At 36.3% G+C, this 27,172-nt stretch overlaps 1 protein-coding gene and 1 long non-coding RNA gene across 3 annotated transcripts in view; one reads left to right on the forward strand and one right to left on the reverse strand.

Annotated features, from left to right (window-relative positions):
• Window positions 1-25,572, forward strand: part of LOC124508631 (uncharacterized) — a 60,545-nt gene extending 34,973 nt beyond the window's left edge. For both annotated transcript variants that reach the window (XR_006961291.1, XR_006961292.1), the window contains exons 2-3: window positions 24,454-24,616; window positions 24,882-25,572. This is a non-coding gene — a long non-coding RNA (uncharacterized LOC124508631). The remainder of the gene's footprint in view (window positions 1-24,453; window positions 24,617-24,881) is intronic.
• TERB2 (telomere repeat binding bouquet formation protein 2) lies at window positions 72-24,844 on the reverse strand. The gene is made up of 7 exons (XM_047075163.1): window positions 24,723-24,844; window positions 24,527-24,608; window positions 23,390-23,529; window positions 20,988-21,049; window positions 17,109-17,194; window positions 9,289-9,377; window positions 72-211 (listed from the first exon to the last, which is right to left on the reverse strand). The coding sequence occupies exons 1-7, from the start codon at window positions 24,784-24,786 to the stop codon at window positions 72-74; spliced, it is 663 nt and encodes a 220-aa protein (XP_046931119.1). The 5' UTR covers window positions 24,787-24,844.
• Window positions 25,573-27,172: the final 1,600 nt, after the last annotated feature.

The raw sequence follows: 27,172 nt of genomic DNA on the forward strand, positions 1-27,172 counted from the left end.
GTAAAATTATGTACATCTTTGCTAATATTTTATAAAAAACAAATAACTAGATATAAGTACAATTTAACTTATTATTTTCTCTTCAATTTGCTTTTTATAGCTGACATGTTAATTTCATTTTGAACATGGTATGCCAAATATCCTGAGCTTCCAGGAATAAAGTCACGTAGCTCCCCAAGGAATTTCTTCATGGAATCAATTGATATATAACCTACAAAATTAAAAATATATATACATTTGAAATCCTATCGTACTATTACACTATTTGTTTTTCAATGTCTTTGATTTATTAGAATTAAGATTTTTTTTTTTAATTTTTTTTTCAACGTTTATTTATTTTTGGGACAGAGAGAGACAGAGCATGAACGGGGGAGGGGCAGAGAGGGAGACACAGAATCGGAAACAGGCTCCAGGCTCTGAGCCATCAGCCCAGAGCCTGATGCGGGGCTCGAACTCACGGACCGCGAGATCGTGACCTGGCTGAAGTCGGACGCTTAACCGACTGCGCCACCCAGGCGCCCCTAGAATTAAGATTTTTAAATAATGTTTTTAGAAAGAAGTAAAAAGAAGAAATAATACCAGTGAGAAGATTCTCCATGAAACTTGATAATAATTAGGGAACACCTTTCTTCCCAACTCCCCACTCCGTCCAACCTTCTACCTCCTTTTATTTTATTTTAAATGTTTATGTATTATTGAGAGACAGAGAGACACAGAGCGTGAGCAGGGGAGGGGTGGAGAGAGGGGGAGACACAGAATCTGAAGTAGGCTCCAGGCTCCGAGCAGTCAGCACAGGACATGGGGCTCAAACTCACAAACTGCAAGATCATGACCTGAGTCCAAGTTGGTCGCCCAAACAACTGAGCCACTCAGGTGCCTCTACCTCCTTTTAAAACACAAATATTTCGGGGTGCCTGGGTGGTTCAGTAGGTTAAATGTACAACTTTGACTCATGTCATGATCTTGCGGTTCGTGGGCTCAAGCCCTGCATTGGGCTCTGTGCCAACAGCTGAGAGCCTGGAGCCTGCTTTGGATTCTGCATCTCCCTCTCTCTCTGCCCCTCCCCTGCTCACACTCTGTCTCTCTCTGTCTCTCAAAAATGAATAAATGTAAAAATATTTTTTTAAATAATAAATAAAACACAAATTTTGATTACCCACTTTAACTACTGAGAGTGTAATGTCCAGGTTGGGGATAAAACATAAAGTACTTAGACTAAAATAACTGGGAAATGTGTCTGGCTTAGAGTGTAATCACTCAGAACTATCTATCCAACTAGCTACTAACAGCAGCAACAGCTCATCTTCACCAGCAAAGCTGGGAACACTTTCCTGCATGGCTAACACTGGGATAACATTGTTTAATAAGAAGTTAAGGAAAGCCAGTATTACTGCTTAGTCAACAAGGGTTTGGGTGTGAGTAATTTTGATGTCATTAATAATCTGAAACTGATAAGAGTATCAAAAAACACCCACCTAGAATGCAGAGAGCTTAAGGACTCAATAACACTAAGCAATATTACCTTGATAGCAACTGCTTATCTGAGTGATTATAAGTGTATTGTGTTTGTAGTTTATATTAAAACTGAAACTTAGTTTAAAAGTAAATACTGTATGAGAAAAACTCTGATAGAGCTCAAAGATGATTGAGTTTAAAACACCACCATCAACATGTGGTACATATGCATATAATTTGATTGCTTCTAATAATAGATAATAAATTCACAGCTAATAAATTAACTATGAATTCAATAATATAAAACTGAGTAGTGCCTTTAAAGATATTTTAATCATAATCATTTACTTCAGAAAATCTCTTGAAGTACTATTACTACACTCTACATGGTTCATGATTTTTGCCTAATGACTAGGTTCTGTATAAAATAAACTAGTGCAGAAAAATATTAACATTTAGTTAACTGCACATATACACAGTATGTGAAGTTTCTAAAGATATGTATGAGGATAGGAGTTTTAAAAATAATTATTACATTGATAAAAAATATTCCTATAATTATAAGAAGGACATTTATGCATCAGAAATAGATTATTGTGGCAGTTTTGAAGTAATTATGACTTTTGGCTGAAGTCAACTGACGCCCAATTTATACTAGCTTAAACAAAAAGGGAGTGTACTAGAAAGACATTGCCATATCAACCAAGCTTGTGAAGAAGGCAGACATGTTGCTGGGCCTCAGAAGTAACTAGCTCTCATTGTTGTCTCTTACTGGTATCCAGTTTTTCTCTACATGTTAATTTCATTTTCTTTTCTTGAGGCAAGTTGGCTTTAGTAGAAAACATGGGCCCCCATTGCTCCCAAGTTTTGTATCTTAGAGCTATGGTTACCTGAATGAGAATGATTTGACTGGCTGCATTCCATGACAAAAAATCTAGAGAAAAGCTGTGACTGGCCCAACTTAAATCAGGTAATCGTTCCCAAAGCAACTGTTAGAGGCGAAGAGCAAGCTCATGTTTTAGAAAATGACTGTTTCTGTGTAACCCAGATGAACTGGGGGGCGGGGCGGGGGGGGCGAGAAAAAAGAGTTCCTAGGAAAGGTATTCTTGGTGGAGGATTCCATAAGTGTCTGTGGTAACCAGCCTCCCAAATGGCCCTAAATGATCCCTATCTCTTAGTATTCACAAGTTTCTGTAGTCTCTGGAAGGAGATTCTGTATTTGGGTTGGTCTTTGTGACCAATAGCACATGGCCGAAGTGATGGTTTGTCACTTCTAAGAGTAGGATATAAAAAGCACAGTGGCTTCTGTCTTGGGTAGGCTCTTTTCCCTCTTGCAGTTCTCTCTCTGAGGAAAGCAAGCTACCATGATGTGAACAGCCCTTATGGATAGGCCCACTTGATGAGGAGTAGGGCCTTGAGCCGAAAATCAGCAAAGACCCAAGCCTGTCAACAACCACATGAGTGAGCTTTGAAATGTATTTCCCAGTTCTAGTTGTGCCTTGGAGTAACTGTAGCCTGGCTAACAACTTGACTGTAACCTTGTGAAAGACTCTGAGATGGAAATATCTAAGATGCTCCTGGATTCTTGGCCCTCAGAAACTATCAAGTAATAAATGTTCATTGTTTTAAACTGCTAACTTTTAGAGCAATTTGTTACACAGTAATAGATAACTAATAAAGTACCTATGATAGGTTCCCAAACTTTTAATTATCAGAACTTTTTGGTTTGAAAATTTTGCCTGCAAGATATTTACTAATTTTTTTATTAATAATACATGTAGCTATCAATCAGAACTTCTTCTGATAACCAGTGATATCAGACTGAAAGAATTTAATTCCAGTCAAAAGCAAAAACCAAACAAAAAACAGACCAAAAAAAAAAAATCCCTTGATATTTTATAGGACATTTGGCACTATCTGAAGACATTTTTCGTTGTCACAATTTGGGGCCACTGGGTTCTAGGGCATAGCTCCAATTTGTATTTTCTGCAACCTAACATCTAATTAGTTCTATTTTAAGAGATTTAACATTCATTGAGCTAAATCTAACCCGTTTTGAGGAAGAGACAATTAAGTTATAGTCACAGAAATTACTACCACTGCCTAAATTAGAACTGTCATTCACTACATTCCAACAAGTTATTCCTTCCTGTACAAGGAGATGGGCATGATTTTAAAAAAGGAAGTACTTGTCATTTTATATCAAAATTAAAGACAAATGAATTATCTCTAAAAATTGAAACTTTCTTCCAAGAAAGTGCTATAAAATTTTAACGTAGGGGCGCCTAGATGGCTCTATTGGAAAAGCATGTGACTCTTGATCTTGGGGTCATGAATTTGAGCCCCATGATGGGTGTAAAGATTACTTAAGATAAATAAATAAATTTTTTTGTAATTTTTATTTAATTTATTTTTTTAATTTACATCCAATTTAGTTTGCATATAGTGCAACAATGATTTCATGAGTAGATTCCTTAATGCCCCTTACCCCTTTAGCCCATCCCCCTCCCACAACCCCTCCAGCAACCCTCTGTTTGTTCTCCATATTTATGAGTCTCTTGTTTTCATTCCCTTCCTTGTTTTTATATTATTTTTACTTCACTTCCCTTGTGTTCATCTGTTTTGTATCTTAAAGTCCTCATATGAGTGAAGTCATATGATATTTGTCTTTTTCTGACTGACTACCCTCTAGTTCCATCCACATAGTTGCAAATGGCAACATTTCATTCTTTTTGATTGCCGAGTAATACTCCATTGTATATGTATATACCACATCTTCTTTATCCATTCATCCATCGATGGACATTTGGGCTCTTCCCATACTTTGGCTATTGTTGGTAGTGCTACTATAAACATTGGGGTGTATGAGCCCCTTTCGAAACAGCACACCTGTATCCCTTGGATAAATACGTAGTAGTGAAATTGCTGGGTCACAGGGTAGTTCTATTTCTAATTTTTTGAGGAACCTCCATACTGTTTTCCAGAGTGGCTGCACCAGTTTGCATTCCCACCAGCAGTGCAAAAGAAATCCTCTTTCTCTGCATCCTCGCCAAAATCTGTTGGTGCCTGACTTGTTAGCCATTCTGACAGGTGTGAGGTGGTATCTCATTGTGGTTTTGAGTTGTATTTCCCTGATGATGAGTGATGTTGAGCATTTTTTCCTGTGTCGGTTGGCCATCTGGATGTGTTCTTTGGAGACGTGTCTATTCGTGTCTTTTGCCCATTTCTTCACTGGATTATTTGTTTCCGGGTGTTGAGTTTGATAAGTTCTTTATAGATTTTGGATACTAACTCTTTATCTGATATGTCATTTGCAAATATCTTCTCCCATTCCACAGGTTGCCTTTTAGTTTTGCTGATTGTTTCCTTTGCTGTTTAGAAGCCTTTTATTTTGATGAGGTCCCAATAGTTTATTTTGCTATTGTGTCCCTTGCCTCCAGAGACGTGTTGAGTAAGAAGTTGCTGTGGCCAAGGTCAAAGAGGATTTTGTCTGCTTTCTCCTTGAGGATTTTGATGGCTTCCTGTCTTACATTGAGGTCTTTCATCCATTTTGAGTTTATTTTTGTGTACGGTGTAAGAAAGTGGTCCAGGTTCATTCTTCTGCATGTCACCGTCCAGTTTTCCCAGCACCACTTGCTGAAGAGACTGTCTTTATTCCATTGGATATTCTTTCCTGCTTTGTCAAAGATAGTTGGCCATACATTTGTGTGTCCATTTCTGGGTTCTCTATTCTGTTCCATTGATCTGAGTGTCTGTTCTTGTGCCAGTACCATACTGTCTTGATGATTACAGCTTTGTGATACAGCTTGAAGTCCAGGATTGTGAAACCAGCTTTGGTTTTCTTTTTCAAGATTGCTTTGACTATTCTGGGTCTTTTCTGATTCCATACAAATTTTAGAATTGTTTGTTCTAGCTCTGTGAAGAATGCTGGTATTATTTTGATAGGGATTGCATTGAATATGTAGATTGCTTTGGGTAGTATTGACATTTTAACAATATTTGTTCTTCCTATCCAGGAGCATGGAATCTTTTTCCATTTTTTTGTGTGTGTCTTCTTCAATTTCTTTCATAAGCTTTCTATAGTTTTTGGTGTATAGATTTTTCACCTCTTTGGTTAGATTTATTCCTAGGTATTTTATGGTTTTTGGTGCAATTGTAAATAGGATCGATTCCTTGATTTCTCTTTATGTTTCTTCATTGTTGGTGTATAGGAATGCAACCAATTTCTGTGCATTGATTTTATATTCTGCCTTTTGCTGAATTCATGGATCAGTTCTAGCAGTTTTTTGGTGGAATCTTTTGGGTTCTCCATATAGAGTACCATGTCATCTGCGAAGAGTGAAAGTTTCACCTCCTCCTGGCCGATTTGGATGCCTTTTATTTGTTTTTATTTCTCAATCATGTCTGATTGCTGAGGCTAAGACTTCCAATACTATGTTGAATGACAGTGCTGAGAGTGGACGTCCCTGTCTTGTCCTTGACCTTGGGGGGAAAGCTCTCAGTTTTTCCCCAATGGGGATGATATTAGGGGTGAGTCTTTCATATATGGCTGTTATGATCTTGAGGTATAATCCTTCTATCCCTACTTCCTTACAAGTTTTTATCAAGACGGGATGCTGTATTTGGTCAAATGCTTTCTCTGCATCTATTGAGAGGCTCGTGTGGTTCTTGTCCTTTCTTTTATTAATGTGATGAACCACATTATTTTGTGGATATTGAACCAGCCCTGCAACCCTGGTATAAATCCCACTTAGTCGTGGTGAATAATTTTTTAAATATATTATTGGATCTGGTTGGCTAATATCTTGAGTATTTTTGCATCCATGTTCATCAAGGTAATTGGTCTATAGTTCTCCTTTTTAGTGGGGTCTTTGGTTTTGGAATCAAGGTAATGCTAGCTTCATAGAAAGAGTTTGGAAGTTTTTCTTCCATTTCTATTTTTTGGAACAGCTTCAAGAGAATAGGTGTTAACTCCTTAAATGTTTGGTAGAATGCCCCTGGAGAGCCATCTGGCTCTGGACTCTTGTTTTTTGGGAGATTTTTGATTACTAATTTGATTTCTTTACTGGTTATGGGTCTGTTCAAATTTTCTATTTCTTCCTGTTTCAGTTTTGATAGTGTATATGTTTCTAGGAATTTGTCCATTTCTTCCAGATTGCCCATTTTATTGGCGTATAATTGCTTATAATATTCTCTTATAATTGTTTTTATTTCTGCTGTGTTGGTTGTGATCTCTCCCTTTCATTCTTGATTTTATTTATTTGGGTCCTTTCCTTTTTCTTTTTGATCAAACTGGCTAGTGGTTTATCAATTTTGTTAATTCTTTCAAAGAACCAGCTTCTGGTTTCATTGATCTGTTCTCCTGGGTTTTTTTGTTTCGATAGCATTGATTTCTGCTGTAATCTTTATTTCCTGTCTTCTGCTGGTTTGGGGTTTTTTTTTTTTTTTTCTTTTTCTGTTCTTTTTCTAGCTCTTTAAGGTGCAAGGTTAGGTTGTGTATCTGTGACCTTTTTTCCTTCTTTAGGAAGGCCTGGATTGCTATATACTTCCCTCTTATGACCGCCTTTGCTGCATCCCAGAGGTTTTGGGCTGTAGTGTTATCATTTTCATTGGCTTCCATGTACTTTTTAATTTCCTCTTTAACTTCTTGGTTAGCCAATTTGTTCTTTAGTAGGATGTTCTTTAGTCTCCAAGTATTTGCTATCTTTCCAAATGTTTAGTGTTTCATAGTGTTGTGGTCTGAAAATATGCATGGCATGATCTTGATCTTTTTGTACTTGTTGAGGGCAATAAATAAATAAATTTTTAAAAATAAAATTTTAATGTAGAAATTTAAAGAAAGAAAATAATTAGTAAGAAAATTTTTAAAAATCAGAAAATTTTACTATTGTTCTACCTATAAAATTAAAAAAAGACTATCACAAGTTAAAATTTTACTTTAAAAATTCTGGCTAATGATTATTTTTTATATTTTTTTATTTTATTTTTATTTTTTATTTTAGAGAGAGAGGCGGGGGGTGGGGAGAGGGACAGAGGGAGGAGAGAGACAGAGAGAGAAAGAGAATCCCGAGCAGGCACTGCACTCAGTGCATAGTCTGACACAGGAGTCAATCCCATGACCCTGGGATCACAGCCTGAGCCGAAGTCAAGAGTCAGATGTTCAACTGACTGAACCACCCAGGCACCCTGACTAATGATTATTTCTACAGTTCTTTTTCAGTTTGTTTTTAATATAACACTATCATGTCTTTTGAATAGTCAGACAGCAATGAAATATAGAGCAGCATTGTTACGTGTCCAAATCTAAGCATTTGTCTTTATTGTGCTGATTTTAACATTTATCATTGACTTTTTAAAAATGTTATCAAGGGGCGCCTGGGTGGCGCAGTCGGTTAAGCGTCCGACTTCAGCCAGGTCACGATCTCGCGGTCCGTGAGTTCGAGCCCCGCGTCAGGCTCTGGGCTGATGGCTCAGAGCCTGGAGCCTGTTTCCGATTCTGTGTCTCCCTCTCTCTCTGCCCCTCCCCCGTTCATGCTCTGTCTCTCTCTGTCCCAAAAATAAATAAAACGTTGAAAAAAAAATTTAAAAAAAAATGTTATCAAATGTTTGATATGTCCAAATGAACATGGGACATTTAGTAACTGGTGGTAGAGTTGCCTGAAAAAAAAATCAATACCAGTAACATGCCACAACCATGGTTTAAGGGGTACTTGCATTTTATCTGAATGTTTAGGTATAGGGATAAGTCAGGGTAGCAGTCACTATTCCCAATATTAGAACTTAAGTACTTCTACATAGTTCATTGTCCTTTGCAGTCCACATTTACTCCTCAAAGTCCCAGAACTGACTTCTCCGCTATCAAAGCTGGGTAGCAGTTTTCTTTGATGTCCCTAAGATTCAGTCTCAACCTACACATTAAAAGTTCTTTTTCAAAGTGCTTTTCTAAAGGCCAATTTATTACTCAGACGAACAGGAGGGGAAAAAAATGAAACAAATGGCTAGACAAAATGGTAAGAAGGAATAATACTATGAAAGAAGACATCTAGGAATCTGTGGACTACTTGCAAGAGGTAGTTTTGACACTCGTAAAGAAAGTGTGAGAAAAATACAAATGATTTTTAAAATGAAATTTCAAAAACCTGTATTTTTTAAGTTGCTGTATTTTAAAGACAATTTTTTTAAAAATCTCTATTTAAAAAAAAAGATCAATGACATTACTGAATACCACCCAGATCAAAGTATCTAACTATCCACCTCATTTAGCACTATCTAAGTCCCAGAGGCCACTTTTCAACTGGTTCCCTAAGTTCCATCCTCTCACATCAGCCTTAGTAAGCCATTTTTTCTTTACATCGGGCACTAGAAAAGCCAAATATGGAGTCCACGGACACCTGAGAACCTCTCTAAATTATATGTGAAGTTTGTGTATTATGTTTGTGTGTGTGTGTGTGTATGCTAGGGAAAGGGGTCTATGTTTCATCAGATTCTCAAAGGAAACTATGATTAGAGTGGTCCATATAATTTATCTTCCAAATTGGTATGCCTGAGAGTAAAAAACTGATGCCAGGACAACAGGCATAAACTGGGACTGTCTTATGTAAAAACATGGATGTATATTCACACTACCAATAGACCAGTGTTTTAACAGAAAATATGGGGCCTATCTTTGGGTCAATTCTACAGATTTATTTAATGTAAATGATATCTCTTCTATTAGTATATGTAACAGAAGGGACTCTACTTGCCAGGCTAGTACAACAGCAGCTTTATTGTACAAAATATTCTTTTGTTTCTTCCCTACTTGGGTTTCCTCTAAATTTTATTTTAAATTACCTGTTACCATGTTGTTCACTGGATAATTCTGAAGAGGGAAGTACATCTGCTTTTCCATAACTGGAGTCCTTATAAAATGCTTTTCTGTGCTATAAAACGAAACATACAGAAAGTCATATTTATATTTGGGTTTTTTTTCCTGAAAAATTATTCCAGGCAATATGTAATCTATTTGCTCTTTTTTTAAAAAAAATGTTTTAAATTTTATGCAAGGGAGGGGCAAGGGAGGGGCAAGGGAGGGACAGAAAGAGAGGGAGAGAAAGAGAATCCTAAGCAGGCTCTGCAGTGTCAGTGAGGAGCCTGATGCGGGGCTCGAGCCCACAAACCATGAGATCATGACCTGAGCCGAAATCAAGAGTCAGATGATCAACTGACTGAACTGCCCTGGCACCCCAATAATCTATTTGCTCTTGATCAGATTTCAGTTTTATTGGGTGTAAATGTTAAATGTGAACTTTTGTGCTTCTAAGTAATACAAGGGCCCATTCAGTTTTCCTGGCCACTTGACAAAGCAAATTTTTAATGTAGAAATCTAAGTCTTTTTTTTCAATATTCTGAAAAGCATAATAATTCAATAATACTTTATAATTAGATAAAATACATATATACATATGTAATCTTAAATATGCTAAAAAAAGCAGAGTGGGTTCTATTTTAAATAATCACAGCATTTTTGTTATTCAGTGTTTAAATAACTGAAACTCTGTCAACTAGTACTTCAATACTGTAATAAATAAAAAATGATATCTGGGAAAATCATGAGGTATACTAAGATTCTGAAGTAACTTCTGAGTTAAAAAGAAAAAAAGTTAAATTATTCCAAGTGTGGTTGTATAGTATAATTAATTACATTCTAACTTTTAAGAGCTAAGTAGTTTTCAACTAAAAGATCTTATTTTTTAACTATGCCAAATAACAATGTTTGCTATATTTAGCCTGTATATAATTAATAGCTAATATAATTATGAAAACAAAAACCTCAATAATGAAAAATTGGGGTCATCCTTTATTATTTTCCTTTAAAAATCTAAAATTACAGTTAGTATAGTAAAAACTGTATTTTCAATTTGTTTAAAAATTAGATTTCATCTGAAGTCTTCTTCTTCTTCTTCTTCTTTTTTTTTCATCTGAACTCTTCTAAAAGAAACTATGGCTCACTTAGGATAAAATTCTTCAAATAAAGCAAAATAATATTCCCAAAAGAATCAGAAACTGAAAAGGGATAACCTTTATTATTATTTATCAAGGCTCTAAAATTTTTGGCTAAGCAATGAGATGGAGGAGGAGAGGGAAAGAAATGGAAGACATATCTACTTAAAAGGAAGAAGCAATCTTTCATATTAACAAATTACCCTGAAAAGCCAAGAGAATCAACTGAAATATTTCTAGAATCTTAAAGATTCCAAGTGGGTAGTTATAAGACAAATACTGCCAAATCAATCACTTTACTTTATAATAGTAATAATAAAAAATAAAATGAAAAAAAAAACTGATCCAATCCACAGCAGCAGCAAAATTCATAAAAATCTATAATAACCAACACAAGAAATATATGATTCTATATGTAGGAAAGTAGGAAACTTTACTCAGATATAGAAAAGAAAAGTAGGGGTGCCTGGGTGGCTCAGTTGGCTAAGCGTCCCACTTTGGCTCAGGTCATGACCTCGCTGCTGGTGAGTTCAAGCCCTGTATTGGACTCTGTGGTGACAGCTGGCAGCATGGAGCCTGCTTCAGATTCTGTGTCTCCTGCTCTGTCTGCCCCCCGCTCATGCTCTGTTGCTTTCTGTCAAAAGTAAATAAACATTAAAAAAATTTTTTTTTAAATAAAGAAAAATAAAGAAAAACAGAAAACATTCTCCTGGATAGGAATACTGAAAATTATAAAGGCCTAGGGATTCTCAAATTTAAGTTTAACACAATTCTCAATAAAATCCCAAAGGGATTTTAGAGGTTAAGAAAAAATAATTCTAAAATTTACCTGAACAACAACATATTAGAAAATCAAATAGGAGGCAGACCGAATGTATAATAGAATGAAAAAAAAAATACCTAGCAATAATCTTAAAAGACATACAAGATTTGTATGAAAAAAATATGAAAATGTTCCTTAAGGGCCAAAAAGAAAATTTAAACAAGTGGGGGAAAAATACCATTTTCTTAGATAGAAAGATTTGGTATCAAAGATAGTCTCCTTAAGTTAATCTATAATTTTTTTTGTAATGTCACTAAAAATAATAATTTTTAAAAATATTAACAAGGTGGTTCTAAAATTCAAATAGAAAAATAAACCAGAAAGAATAGCTAAGCATTAGGTAAAAACTAAGTAAGTAAAAATAAACTATGGATTTAATTAATTATAAAAAATAAAATAAAAATAAAAGTCTTCTGTAAAAACAAAAAGAATAGCTAAGAAAATCTGAAAAAGAGTAAAGAAGAGAAACTAGCATTAGATATTAAATCATATTATAACTAACTAAAACAGAGTGGTGCTGTTGTATGACAAATGAATGGAATATAAAAATATAAAATCCAGAAATAGACCCAAATACTTACAGGGAACTAACCTATAATAAAAGTGGCATTTTAAGACAGTGAGGGAAAAGATGAATTATTGAATCAATAGCCACAAGTAGGGTAGCTATCTGCAGGAAAATAAGAAAAAGAAAGTACATCCCCACCTCATATCTTATGTCAAGATATACTCCAAATGTGTCACAGATTTAAATTGGAAGATAAAGTCATCATTAAGAAGAAACCATAGCAAAAAATAATGATGATAATAATCTTTTTTTAAATTTTTTAAATGATAATTTATTTTTGAGAGAGAGACAGAGCGTGAGCAGGGGAGGGGCAGAGAGAGAGGGAGACGCAGATTTTGAAGCAGGCTCCAGGCTCTGAGCTGTCAGCACAGAACCCAATGCAGGGCTTGAACTCACAAGCTGTGAGATCATGACCTGAGCCGAAGCTGGACACTTAACGGACTGAGCCACCCAGGCACTCCACTGATGATAATAATCTTAAGAGTAGGAAGACTTTCCTAAGTACAATACAAAACCCAGAAAGCCATTAAAGAAAATGTTAATAAGTATGAATGTATACAGTAAAACATTTCTGCATGACAAAACCTAACTTTTTTTTAATGTTTATATTTGAGAGAGAGAGAGGGAGCAGGGGAGAGGCAGAGAGAGAGAGAGGAAGACAGAAGATAGGAAGTGGGCTCTGTGCTGACAGCAGAGATCCCAGTGCAGGGCTTGAACCCACAAACCATGAGACCATGTCCTGAGCCAAAGCTGGACGCTTAACCAATTGAGCCACCCAGGCACCCTCAAAATTTAACATTTTTAAAGTCAAAGACGGGGACGCCTGAGTGGCTCAGTCGTTTAAGTGTCCAGCTCTTGGTTTTAGCTCAGGTCATGATCTCACAGCTTTGTGTGTTGACCTCACAGCTTTGTGGGTTCTAGCCCCAAGTTGGTCTCTGCGCTGTGTGGAGCCTGCTTGGGATTCTCGCTCTCCCTCTCTCTCTGCCCCTCCCCAACTTGCACTGTCTCTGTCTCTCTCAAATAAATAAATACATAAAAAATAAAGTCAAAAGACAATAGGCTAGGAATTATTAATTGTAATTTATTTCACAAAGAAGTAATTCTCCTAAAAGGTAAAGGGTTCTTATCAAAAAATAAAAATAAAAATAAAACTCAATCGAAAGGAAAATGTGCAAAGGATATGAACAAACAGTTCACAGAAAAGGAGATACAAGTGATTCTCAAACATCTGAAGACACTCAGCCTCATTCATAATAATAGCAATTCAAACAAAACTAGAGTGAGATACCATTTTATACCTATTAGATTGGCAAAGACCAAAATATATGATAGCACACTGTATTGGAGAAGGTGCAGGTGAAAGAAGGGTGACTAACTATCCCAGTTTACCCTGGATTTAGGGGTTGCTCAGGAGACAGAGCTTTTCAGTGTTAAAACCAAGACAATCCTTAGCAAACCTGGATGTTTGTTGGTAAACAAACCTGAGAAAGGCACTTTTAAATATAACCAGTAGGAGCATAAATTGGTTTTACCTATATGGAAAGTGATTTGATAAGACCTATCAAGGATACAAATCTGCATACCTTTTAACCTAGCAATTCACCTGGTAAGAATTACCCCACAGATACTTGCACACATACAAAATGACATTACATGATCATCCACTGAAGCACCACTTTTAATAGCAAACTAGAAATGACCTAACAGTCCACTGAAATAAGGGACTAGGTAAATAAATTATGACAAATTCATACCGTGGAATACTATACAGTACAAAAATGAAAAAGCTCTTTATGTAATAATATGGAATGATCTCTAAGGTAAAATGATTGAGTGAAAGAAGGCAAGGGACTGAACAGGGCTTATAGTCTATCACTATTTGTGAGAAAAAGGAGAAATGAAAATACTTATATTAATTTGCTAGTATATGCACATATAAGAAACTAGTAATAATGGTTGCTTCTGAGAGAGCAATTGGCTTGCTAGGGACCAGTATTTTCACAGTGTCCCCTTTTGTATATATTAGATTTTGATAATTAAAATTTGAAAATAGAATAATATGTAGGCATGAAGAACTGAGGAAAAGATTTTTAAAAGGAGAATAATCAGTTTGGGACTTGCCTTGTCAGGTATTAAGATACATAAATAAAGTTATATAATTTAAAAGAATATTATATTGAGAGAGAAATAGATCCACAGATTAATGGAATAAAACAGTCTAAAAATAGATCTCCATATATGTAAAAACAACCTATGACAAAGGGAAATTGCCCATCAATTAGAAATAGATTTATTATTCAAAAAACCCCGTGGAAATTCCTTATTTGTAAAACAAAATCAATTTTGATCTCCTACTACCATAAACCAAAATAAATATCTGCAGAATTTAAAACTGATTTTACATTTGAATGGGCAAGAACTTTTCCAAGTATAAAAGCAATATTATAAAAGAAATTATAAAGGAAAAGTGATCAGTTTAATGGTACAAAAATTTAAACTTGTATCTCTAAAATAGTATAAGCCAGACAACAAACTGAGGATAAAATGTGACAAACTGGCAAAAGGATAAGATAGCTATTATATAAAGTTGTCAGACAAGTTGATAAGAAAAACAATGAGACCCCACACACACAAAAAAAGGGAGAAAGAATAAAAACTAACCACAGAAAAGGAAATATAAAATGCTAATAAACAAATTCAAAAAGGCTCAAAGCTATTAGTAATCAAAGAAAAATAAAAATTAAAACAAAATGTATTCGTATAAAATAGCAAGAAATGTACTAATGTTAGTGGTTATCTCCAAGTGTTGCGGTTGTTTATAATTTAAATTTTCTTTATTTTATTTTCTATTTTGACAAATCACACGCATTAAGTTTCCAAAAGAATAATTACATTCATGCAATTTTCAGAAGATTTTGGGAACATATTGAGAAGTGAAAATAGCATAGTGATTAAGAGTTTGGATTCTGGATCAGCTAGACTTAGCTTCAAATTCAGTTTCACTATGTAAGTAATGTTGGGTGACAGCTCTCTGAACCTGTTTCCTCAAATGTAAAATGAGGCTAATAGTATTTATCTGTCTTATAAGGTTATGAGAATCAAATGAACTGATTAGCTCACAGGTGTCTTGTATTTAGCAAGTGTTTAATAACAGGTTCATCACTTAGTATTCAGTATCACTAGTAGTATGCCAACAAAATATATGCTGAGTAGGTTCAAAGTATTTTATCTATGTTCACACTGCACCCTCTGGTGGTTCCACAAAGAAAAGGCTCTAGATTAGATACCTACCTAAGGTATCTATTCATATCCTTTGTCTATTGTTATTGTTTTTAGATTGGACATATTTTCCCCAGATTTGTAAGCCTCCTTTGTATTTTTTTTTTATTTTTTTTTTCAACGTTTATTTATTTTTGGGACAGAGAGAGACAGAGCATGAACGGGGGAGGGGCAGCGAGAGAAGGAGACACAGAATCGGAAACAGGCTCCAGGCTCTGAGCCATCAGCCCAGAGCCTGACGCGGGGCTCGAACTCACGGACCGCGAGATCGTGACCTGGCTGAAGTCGGACGCTTAACCGACTGCGCCACCCAGGCGCCCCTCCTTTGTATTTTTTAAAGAAACTAGTTTTTGGCGCCTGGGTGGCGAAGTCGGTTGAGTTCCAGCCCCGCGTCGGGCTCTGGGCTGATGGCTCAGAGCCTGGAGCCTGTTTCCGATTCTGTGTCTCCCTCTCTCTCTGCCCCTCCCCCGTTCATGCTTTGTCTCTCTCTGTCCCCAAAAAAAATAAATAAACGTTAAAGAAACTAGTTTTTGTCAGATGTTTTTCCCCAGTGTATATTTTTCTTTTGACTTGATGTATGGTATTTTTATTGCCACATACAAGTTTAAAATATCTGTGGTAGTCAAACTTAATCTTTTCCTCTATGGCTTCTGCGTTTTGCAGGACAACCATTTCTTGAAGAATTTATGTATCTGATATCTTTTCTAGTCAAGTGAATCACTGGGAGTTACCTTTTATTTTCGATTTCCCAGCCTTCTCTTACAAGGCCCTTAAGAATATCTTCATGGTCTTACCTCCTCTATTTTTATTTTTCTGCCTCTTTTTACCAGTTTCTTGTCTCAAAAAGCATAACAAGTAAATTCAAAGGAGTGCTATACATAGATATCCCAAGCCTTAAAATATTGATTCTCAGACTTAAGTGGTAGAATATCTAGAAATCGACCATGAAACAATGTTTTACTAAACTTAATTAAATACAAAACTTTGGGTAAATTAGATAACAACTAACTTTAAATTATAACAAATCAAATAGTAGGTACAAAAGGTATAAGAAAAAATTATGGAAGAAAAACTTAAAATTGAAAAAACTATATAAAGTAAACCCGTTTTTATATTGAAGAGAGACAGCTACTATTGGATCATTTTTATTTCAGCAATCAAATACCAGACCTTTGAAAAGCCAGTACTCTCTGTGAGTATTTGAAAGCCATGGAACTGGAAAATACAGAATTAGGACTAGATTACGAATAAGACTGAAACAAAGGGGGCCTCTCATAGATTGGCTCTAACACAATGGCAAGTCCATGATTGTCTTTTTAATTTCTTGAACCAAAGTGACTACATCACAAACAATTTAGAAAGGAAGGGGGAAAATCACTTAGAATTTCCAATCCTAATAAAATTACTGCTAATATATAGTATATTTCCCTATTTAGAAAATATTTAAAAAGTAATATAACAGCACTACTCATACATAAATTCTTGTTTCTTTTCTGCAAGAATAGTCTAGCATAGTGGTTGGCTCTGGAATTAGACTGACCCAGTTCAAATCCAACTTTTCCCCACTTAATAATAAAAGTTTATATGGCTTTCGGCAAATTAATCTATCTAACTATAGATTTATTTTTCTGTAAAATGGCAATGGTAATAATTATAGTATCAATCTTGTAAGAAGATGGTGAAAATTAGAGGCTCTTGGGTGGCTCAGTCAGTTAAGCGTTCCATTTTGTCTCAGGTCATGATCTCCCAGATCGTGGATTCAAGCCCTGAATCAGGCTCTGTGCTGACAGCTCTGAGCCTGGAGCCTGCTGCAGATTCTGTGTCTCCCTCTCTCTCTGCCCCTACCCGACCCATGCTCTGTCTGTCTGTCTTTCAAAAATAAACGTTAAAAAAATTTTTTTAAAGAAAAGAAGACAGTGAAAATTAAATGAGATAAACACAGTTAGTGCTCCAAGATGCCTCCATTGAATTGAATATCAATGAAGTAGATGAATTCAATACCTTTTGGATAGTTCTTTTTTGTGATCTATTGCTAGTTCACTGCTTTCCTTAAGGTCCTCAATTTCCTTTGGTGTTACTTCATCATGCTGTGGATAGCAAAAGAAATCACATTTTTAAAAATCACATCAATGATCCAATCAAATGTTTTTTCAGAAAGCAAAAAAGTAAATTAGCAATATATACCGAGAGTCTTAAAATTTTTATACATTTAAGTACATTCAATCTAGTTTGGTGTCAAAAACTTACAAAATTTTGTACACACACACAATTATACTATTTGTTTTTAGGGATATGTGATGAAGACCAGAATTGTTAAAATATCAGCTGTGGTTGTAGTAGATAGTAAAATGTGAACTAATTTTATTCTCCTATCAACTTTGGAAATTTTCCCTAATGTGGCCATATTACTTTTTAGTTTAGTGCCTGGGTGGCTCATTCGGTTAAGTGTCAGACTCTTGATTTCAGCTCAGATCATGATATGGTTCATGAGTTTAAGCCTTGCTTTTGCACTGTTAGTGCAGAACATGCATGGGATTCTGTTTTCCTCTCTCTCTGCCCACCCACCCCCACACATGTTCTCTCTCTCTCTCAAAAATAAATATTTAAAAGATAAGGAAAAAATTTATTAATTTAAACTTAAAATTCTTGACTTGAAGATTCCTAGGCTTCCTATAAATTATAGATCAAAACTCTGAAGTAAGCTGAACAAATTGTATTTCCCCTTCAAAATTAAAATGGAGTATTTAGCATGGAGTTATGAAAGAATCAAACATGTATTAAGTTTTTCAAAAAGATTATGTGAAAGTGACTCAGATACTGGTACCTATCACATAATATATTTACTTAATATGCCTTTGGGAAATATCTGTTTATGTCACAAATGTCCAAACAATAACATAACACTCCTCAAATTACTTACCAGATTTATGCATGTTGTTGCCATTCGATGAAGTACCTTCTACTTATATATTCTACAGTTACATTATTATAATTGCCTAATATTCAATATCAATCAATATCTTGAAAGAACAAGTCACTTATCATAAAATCATATAATTTCTAGAGCCAGTCATCAATACAGGCATGTTCTACTAATTTTTTCATAGAAAAAATATTGGATTGGGTTGGAGCAGAGAAAATTTGGTTCCATTTTGCTAATATCTAGTATGTGAACTAAACCAGGTTTTTACCTTCTCTTTACCTTAGGTCTCTCATTTCTAAAACTGAATGATTAAATTAATGAGCTTTAAGGAACTTTTAGCTCTAAAGTTCTGGCTTACTCAATAATAACTGTCAAATAACAACCATTCTATCACCACTCGCGTCCCTGAAAACAATATGACAAGCCAAGGATTGGATATTTTGATCCTTAATACAACATAGCCAAAGACACTAAAATAACAGTTATTTTCAGATGATGACAACTTGGGGGAAAAAAAAAATTTAATAAAAGGAATACAAAACATATAAGTTAATTGCTTGGCTCCAGAAATATAAAGATTTCTGAAAAATTCCAAACACTGAAAAGTTAAATAATACAGTAAGTAATATATACCTTTCACCTAGATTCACAAAGCATTAACATTTTTATCACTCTGCTGGTCCATTTGAAAATACTTGCAGATAATATGACATTTCACTCCTTAATCTTTAACTTGTGTTGTTGGGTTTTTTAAATTTTTATTTATTTTTGAGAGAGAGAGAGAGAGTGGAAGCATGGGAGGGGCAGAGAGAAGGGGACAGGATCCGAAGTGGGCTCTGTGCTGACAGAAGTAAGCCCAATGCATGGCTTGAACTTATGAACTGTGAGATCATGACCTGAGCCAAAGTCTGACAACTGACCCAAAGTCTGACAACTGAACCACTAGGTGCCCCTAGCTTGCCTTGGCTTTAAAAAGCATTCTTTTATTTTTATAATGCCACCATCACAATTAAGACAATTAACATTAATTAAATATTACCTACTAGTCCATCTTTAAATTTTTCTGATTGTTCTCAAAATGTCTTTTTTACTTTTTATTTTAAAAATATCCAGAATCGGGGTGCCTGGGTGGCTCAGTTGGTTAAGCTTACAACTCTTGATTTCACCTCAGGTCATGATCCAGAGGTTCATCAGTTCGAGCCCTGCATCAGGCTCTGTGCTGATAGTGCAAAGCCTGCTTGGGATTCTCTCTCTCCGTCTCTCTCTGCTCCTCCCCTGCTCGTGTTCACTCTCTCTCAAAATAAATAAATATTAATTTTTTAAAATATCCAGAATCCAATCAAGGTTTATACATCACACTTGGCTGTATATCTCTTGATCTAGAACAGTGTTCCTGCTCTTTTATTTTTTATGGCATTGTTTTAAAGAGTCTAGGCCAGTTAGTTATTTTGTGATATGTCTCACTTTCTGGAATTCTCTGAGTGTTTACTCATAATTGGATTAAGGTTAATTAGTTAAACATTTTGAATAAGAACACTTTATAGAAAATATTGTATACTTTTATTATCTCACCTCAAGCTGAACATAATGAGAGGTTATTCCAATATTGGTGATGCTAAATTTGACCAGTTGTTTAAGGTGGTATCTGCCAGATCTCTCCATTGTGAAGGCATATCGCTTACCTTTGTAACTACTAAGTAATCTGTGGGGTGATAATTTGAGATCATGGTTTTAACATCCATTAATGACCCTGCCTAAATCAATTATTTTACTGGGGGTGGTAAAATGGGGATTTTATATTCTACCAATGTTTCTATATTTAAATTTTTTTAAGTTTTATTTGTTTTTTGTTTTTTGGGTTTTTTTGTTTTTTGGGTTTTTTTGTTTTTTGGTTTTTTTTGGTTTTTTTTTTTTTTTTTTTTTGAGAGAGACAGAGACAGTACAAGCAAGGGAAGGGCAAAGAGAGAGGGAGAGAGAGAATCCCAAACAGGCTCTGTGCTGCCAGCGAGGAGCCAGACATTAGGCTCAAAGCCATGAACCATGAGATCATGATCTGAACCAAAACCAATAGTCAGACACTCAACCAACTGAGTCGCCCAGGCGTCCGTGTATTTATTAGTTGCTATTTCATAAAGAAGTTTGTCTTATTCCATGTTTTCTTTCCTTCCTTCCATCACTCCTTCCTTCCTTCCTTTATTCCTCTTCCCACCTCATTTCCTCTCTTCCTTCTGTTCTTATTGTCCTTTCTTTATTCCTTTGGAGCATCACTACTGAATCATGGATTCTTTTAAATTTAATTCATTCCTGTCAATCTTTCTGATGCTCAAATTACCCCAAATTTGGCTATTGCATAAAAATTTTGAAGTAAGTCAAAAGCATAGGCAAATTTGAAGCAGAATAGCAAAAGCTATAAAACAATCAATTTTCAGTTTTGTACACATTTATTGACAGGTGTTATTGAAGATATTTAAGAAATGACACAACAGAGGGATTAGTAAATCAGAATCTATGCTGGCAGTAAGGGTGCCTAGATGGTTCAGTCAGTGGAGTGTACCACTCTTGATCTTGGGGTTGTGAGTTCAAGCCGTGTGTTGGGTGTAGAGATTACTTAATAAAATAAAATAAAATCTTAAAAAAAATTAAAAGGAAGAATTATCTATTCTGGCCATAAAAAACTGGGTAAATACTGTGCACCTATTACTCCTTTAACATTAGCGATAGAAGCAAATTTTCAAATTTTTTACGTGAATAATACAATAAAAATATCTCAATTTCATCAATGTGCCAGTGTAAAAACAATGTCAGACTAGATTATATTCAATAAAAGCATGTCCTTTAAATTCTATAATCTGGATCATTGACATTAATATGTCACAAGTAAACATTTTTAAGATTACATTGCTTTCAAAAATTTTTGAAACTGTAGATTCTAACCAAATACCTTTATTTACTCTTACCTTTTCTATCTGAAAATGTTGATCTTGTTCCCAAATAAAATTACCAAGTTTTCTTCTTATTTCTGTGGTAAGAAAAAAAAAATCCAATACTATTTTTTAAAGTAACTTTGTAGAATTTTCTGAAATTTACCTGAAGTCTGAAATTTCTAAGCCAGCATTATTCCACTTGCATCAAACTCACCTAAGATAGTTGTTTAAAATGCAGATTCCTATTGAATCAGATGAATGAGGGGGAGCTCAGGAATTTGCATTTCTAACAAACTCCCCAGATGGTTCCAAAGCATTATAAGAATCATTATTGTAAACTTTTTCTGCTGGAGTATAGGTCTTCATTAGATGTTTGTATCTTTAGGCCAACCATTAATAAAGAAGACAATCTACAGTCAAAATAAAAGGTATAAAATTCCTAAATTTGTAGAGTAGAGGTCCTCAAGAATTCAATAATTTGGTAAAAGAGGAGTGGAAGAGAAACATGTCTAGTGGGCATAGTAGTGTGTGTGTGTGTGTGTGTGTGTGTGTGTGTGTGTGTGTGAGTTTTAAAAGTTTATTTATTTTGAGGGGGGAGGGGCAGAGAGAGAGGAACAGAGAGAGAAGCTCAAGCAGGCTCTGCACTGTCAACGCAGAGCCCAACACGGGGCTCAAACCCACAAACCATGAGATCATGACATGAGTCAAAGCCAAGAGTTGGATGCTTAACCGACTGAGCCACTCAAGTGCCCCTAGGTCACATTCTTAATGATCTCAACAGTTTCCATAGTAGCCCACTTGCAGACAAAAAGGTAACATCCCTCTAGACCTATGTCGTCCAATATAGTTGCCACTGTACTAGCTATATATCGATACCATATTGAAATGTATGGCTAGTCCAGATTGAGATGTACTAAAAGTGTAAAATAAAGTCTGGATTTCAAAGATTTAGCATCAAAAAAAGAATGTAAATATCCCAATGATTTTTTATTTGTTATATATTGAAATAATATTTTAGATACATTAAGTTAAATAAATATATTAAAATTAATTTCACCTATTAATGTCATCTATTTTTATTCACTGACTTCTTATTTATACTAGAGAATTTAAAATCAATATGTGGCTCACATTTGCATCTCACACTTCTACTAGACAATACTGGGCTAGGTAGATAATAATGTATACTTTTCAATCTTAAAAAGGAGCATGTTTTCACTGAAAACAGATTTCTTTAATTTAAATACATTTTAATGTAAGATGCTAAACTCAAAGACAGGAGTAATAATTTAAAATCAGGTCAGACAGTCATTCTATAATATAAGCCCCGTGAAGGTGGATATTCACTGATTTGCACAGTTTTTGAGTAAATTAGTTCGCCTATCCAGTCATTAATTTATTTGTATAAATAAATTATTTTGGAACAATTTATTGTTATAACCAACTCTCACAAGGACATCAACTGTGGAAGGAATCCAATCTTTGGGGTTTCTAAAGCTCTTCTATAGAAATCTTTTTCAAGTTGTTTTGTTTCGTTTTGTGCTTTGTTTTAAATAGACTGCTTACTGGGACTTTGTTCTAGCTTCAGTCTGTCTTTCTAAGGACAGACACACATATATCAAGAACTGGGTAATAATGCAAGACCTAAAATGGAATATTTAAGGTTACCCCACAAAAGATAGGGAAATGATGTTCCAAGCAGGGAGTACTAAAAGAACCAATCTCAGAAGCAGTTTATTAACTTGCCCTTTATAGGATTGCTGAAATAATTAACATGAAAGTACTTTTTTTTTTAATTTTTTTTAAAATGTTTATTTATTTTTGAGACAGAGAAAGACAGAGCATGAATGTGGGAGGGTCAGAGAGAGAGGGAGACACAGAATCTGAAACAGGCTCTGGACTCTGAGCTGTCAGCACAGAGCCCGACGTGGGGCTGGAACTCACGGACCGCGAGATCATGACCTGAGCCAAAGTTGGACGCTTAACCGACTGAGCCACCCAGGCGCTCCAGTACTTTTAAAAGTGTAAAGAACAGGGGCACCTAGGTGGCTCAGTCGCTTAAGCGTCCGATTCTTGGCTTTGGTGCAGGTCATGATTTCGTGGTTCGTGAGTTGGAACTTGTTGAAATTCACAAAACTAGTAAGTAATGGATCCTAGCCAGTAGGCACTGTGAGGGCAAGATCTGCTTTTTGTCATATTCTGCACTGAATCCCCAGTATCTGGGTTGAAACTGGACACACAGTAGGAGTTTAGTGAATGTGTGAATGAACAATAAACAAAGCTAGAATATACACCCAAGGAAATGTGATCCCAAGTCCCTTTCCACTTATATTAAATGATACAAAACACAAAAATCTCTGAGAACAAAGCTCAGTAAAGTTGGGTGACCTGGCTGGATTTGGCTAACAGAGATTGGATGACTGATCTTTGCTAACCTTTTTGCAGGCATGCAGGAGGAAGAATGAAGTGACCTAAAGCCACCGAATTTTTTAGTTCAGCATTAGCTACTGCAGAGAGATAGTAGGCATGAAAAACTGTAGCATTATCTTCTATGTAATCAAGGCTCTGATATATCCTAGGAGAAAGAAAGGGAGATATTTTAGGTTATAAAATAAAGAAGAATTGGGGCGCCTGGGTGGCTCAGTCGGTTAAGCGGCCGACTTCAGCTCAGGTCACGATCTCACGGTCCCTGAGTTCGAGCCCCGCGTCGGGCTCTGGGCTGATGGCTCAGAGCCTGGAGCCTGCTTCCGATTCTGTGTCTCCCTCTCTCTCTGCCCCTCCCCCGTTCATGCTCTGTCTCTCTCTGTCTCAAAAATAAATAAAAAACGTTAAAAAAATTAAAAAAAAAAAAAAAGAAGAATGTATTCAACCTTTCAAAAGAAAGAATAAATGAGTGAAAGTAGGGATAATTATGTGTGGGCAATTAGGACACTGGGGAATAAGAGAGTGGGGTGGGGGGCAGCCACGGGAGTGACCAGACTTCTGCTTTGTAAACATAATGGAACAGCAATGTGAAGGGGGGTCGTAGGTGGGCAGATTGGAGGCAGAGCAACCGGTCTGAAAGCTGTTACATTCCGTGCCAGAGGTAATGAGGGCGTGTGCGAAGGTGGTTGCAGTGAGTACGAAGAACTTTTACAGGGTACGTGACCACAGGGTACGTGTTTGGCCACTGACCGATTAATGGGGTGGAGTTGTTATTTCCAAGAAACTCCTATGGTTTTCAGTTTGAGAGCACAGGACTTGGTGCAGGTGTGAGGGGACAATCAGGAGATTTGGTTTAAACATATTGAATGTGATGGGCCTTCAAGGCACCACGTAAACTTGTGGGAGAGACAGCTGGAAACGTAACCCTGGAACTTGGGCGGACTCGTGAACCAAGTAGGAGGCCATGTCGATGTGTCGGAAAGAAGAGAAAGGTCATTTATATCCCTCCCCGCTTCCCATCTAGGGCTGAAAACTTGCTCATTTCCAGTCTATTCCTGTGATCGATATTTATTAGGGGCCTGCAACTTCCAACGCCAGCTGCTGACTCATCGTGACCCAACAGGCACTGCCAGGTGGCCTTCAGGTACCTCAGCGTGTCTGGGTGGGAGGCATCACAGCTGAACAGGAAGTCGGCGGCCCTCGGGTCACTGATGGAGCCCCCTTCGGCCACTGTGGAGGTAAGAGCACAAGGTGAGCCTAGCAACTACCCTGGGACCAAAGCACCAGAGCGAGAAGGGATGCTCAGTTCACCACCTCACCCACCCCTTCTGCCCAGCTGCCTACCCCAGAACTGCCTCAGTTCTCCGCCGACGCTGCGGCAGAACCAACCCCGCTGCCCCTGAAACATGGCGTCCGGCTGCTTTCGGGGATGTGGGGGCGGGGCCTACCGGGAATCGCTGATTGGTCCGAGGTACAAAGCCACGCTCAATGATTGGTTCTCAGAGTAATGGGCGGGAAAAGCCTGCGGCAAGAAGGTGAGGCGTCTGGCTGGCGCTGCTGGAGAGCTGACAGGCTCTGAGGCTGTGGAGAGACCGTTCAGCTTTCCCCTGACATTGCGGAGAGCGCCTAGTCACGTTGGTGAGTTTTAAACCCTCAGTATTCAAGTTATTGTGCTATTGTTACAGGCATGGGCACAGGTTCTGTGGCATCAAGCATTATTTTGCAGCAAAACTCATTGTATCATTTCATTTATAAGTGTTTCAGTTACAATCTCTAAAGATAAGGAGTTTCAAAAAAGCAAAACCACAATACCATTATCACACTTAAAAATACTAATTCTTTAATATTGTCAAATTTCACCGGTGCCGAAATTTCCGGTTTTTTCAAAATCATGTTTTTCTTTTACAGTTTCCACCACCACCACACTTCGCTTCCTTGCATCACTTTTGATAAAGTCTATTTTCCTGGTGTTGGGTCCATTAAATCGAAACTCTCAAAAATACTGATATAAAGCCTATAAAACATTTTACTATCTTTTTTAATGCCTGCAGGTTCTGTAACAATGGTTCCTTATTCATTTCTGTTATTAGCTATTTGTGCCTTTTTATTTCTTAGTCTCACCAGAAGTTTGTCAATTTTATTAGCCTTTTCAAAGAACAAATTTGTGGCTCTTTGTTGATACTCTTTTATGTGTTTCTTCTCTATGCCATTAATTTCTGTTTTTATAATTTCTTTGGTTTTAAATTGCTGTTCTATTAATTTCTTGAAAGAGGAGTGATTTTCATTCTTTTATTTCCTAATATGTGCAGATAAGGCTATAAATTTCCTTGAAACTGTGTGCCGTGCCACAGTTTTCAAGATGTCATTTTTTATTGTTCAATTAAACATATTTTCAGGCTTCTAATAAGTTATCTGATCCATGGGTTATTTAAAATACTTTAAAGTTTCCATGGGGCGCCTGGGTGGCGCAGTCGGTTAAGCGTCCGACTTCAGCCAGGTCACGATCTCGCCGTCTGCGAGTTCGAGCCCCGCGTCGGGCTCTGGGCTGATGGCTCAGAGCCTGGAGCCTGTTTCCGATTCTGTGTCTCCCTCTCTCTCTGCCCCTCCCCTGTTCATGCTCTGTCTCTCTCTGTCCCGAAAATAAATAAACGTTGAAAAAAAAAAAATTTAAAGTTTCCAAACACGTGATTATTTATTTAGTTAGCTATTGTTAATGATATCTGGTTTAAATGCATTAAGATAAAAGAATATAGCCTATATGCTTATAATCCTTGAAATTTGTTGAAATTTCCCTTATGATTGAAGTGTATGGTCAGTGTTATGTTTGTGTTTGCAAAGAATATTCTATCTGAGTGTTGGGTACAGCATTCTGCATATGTTCATTGGGTCAAGTTTATTCATCATATTGTCACATTTTTCTGCCAATTACTAAATGGAGCATATTAAAATCTCCTTTGTGGATTTATGGATTTCTTGTTAATTTTTTCTTTATATATATTGAAATCATGGTGTTAGGCACATGGTAATGTTTACTTGGTACTTTCTAGTTGACTGAACTATTAAGCATTTAAATAGGAAAGGCAAAACTTTTTAAAACATATGAATAAAACGGGAGAATACCTCTTGGTCCTCTGAGTAGAGAATATTTTTTTTTTTTGAGAATAATTTTTTAACAGACACATGTATTAACCATTAGAAGATATTTGCAGTATAATTGGGGTGGCTGGGTGGCCTAGTCGGTTAAGCATCTGGCTTCAGCTCAGGTCACGATCTCGTGGTTTGTGAGTTCGGGCCCCGCGTCAGGCTCTGTGCTGACAGCTCAGAGCCTGGAGCCTGCTTCGGATTCTGTGTCTCCCTCTCTCTCTGCCCCTCCTCCACTCGTGCTCTCTCTCTCTCAAATACACATTTAAAAAAATTACAACAAATAAAAAGAAGATATTTGCAGTATGAGTAACCAACAAAGGATGGGTATCTAGAACACAAACATAACCCTATGAATCAATAAGAGAGAAATAGCACAATGAAAAATATGGGCAAACACCTGAATAGACATTTCACAGAAGAAAATTAAGTGGCCAGTAAACTTAGAAAAATATTCTCAACCACGGGGATAATTAGGGAAATGCAAACTAAAACTACAAGATACCATTATGTACCCACTTTACTGATAAAAATTGAGTTAGCAAAGACATATAGTAATGGGAACTCCCACTTGGAGTGGGAATGTAAATTGGCAGTCACTTTGACCAACAATTCAGCACTCCTTACTTGAAGATGTGCATACCCTATGTTAG

This window comes from Lynx rufus, unplaced genomic scaffold (genome assembly GCF_022079265.1).
Source record: "Lynx rufus isolate CCGP_SWC_20201006 ecotype Redwood Valley unplaced genomic scaffold, mLynRuf1.p SCAF_13, whole genome shotgun sequence".
NCBI lineage: Eukaryota > Metazoa > Chordata > Mammalia > Carnivora > Felidae > Lynx > Lynx rufus.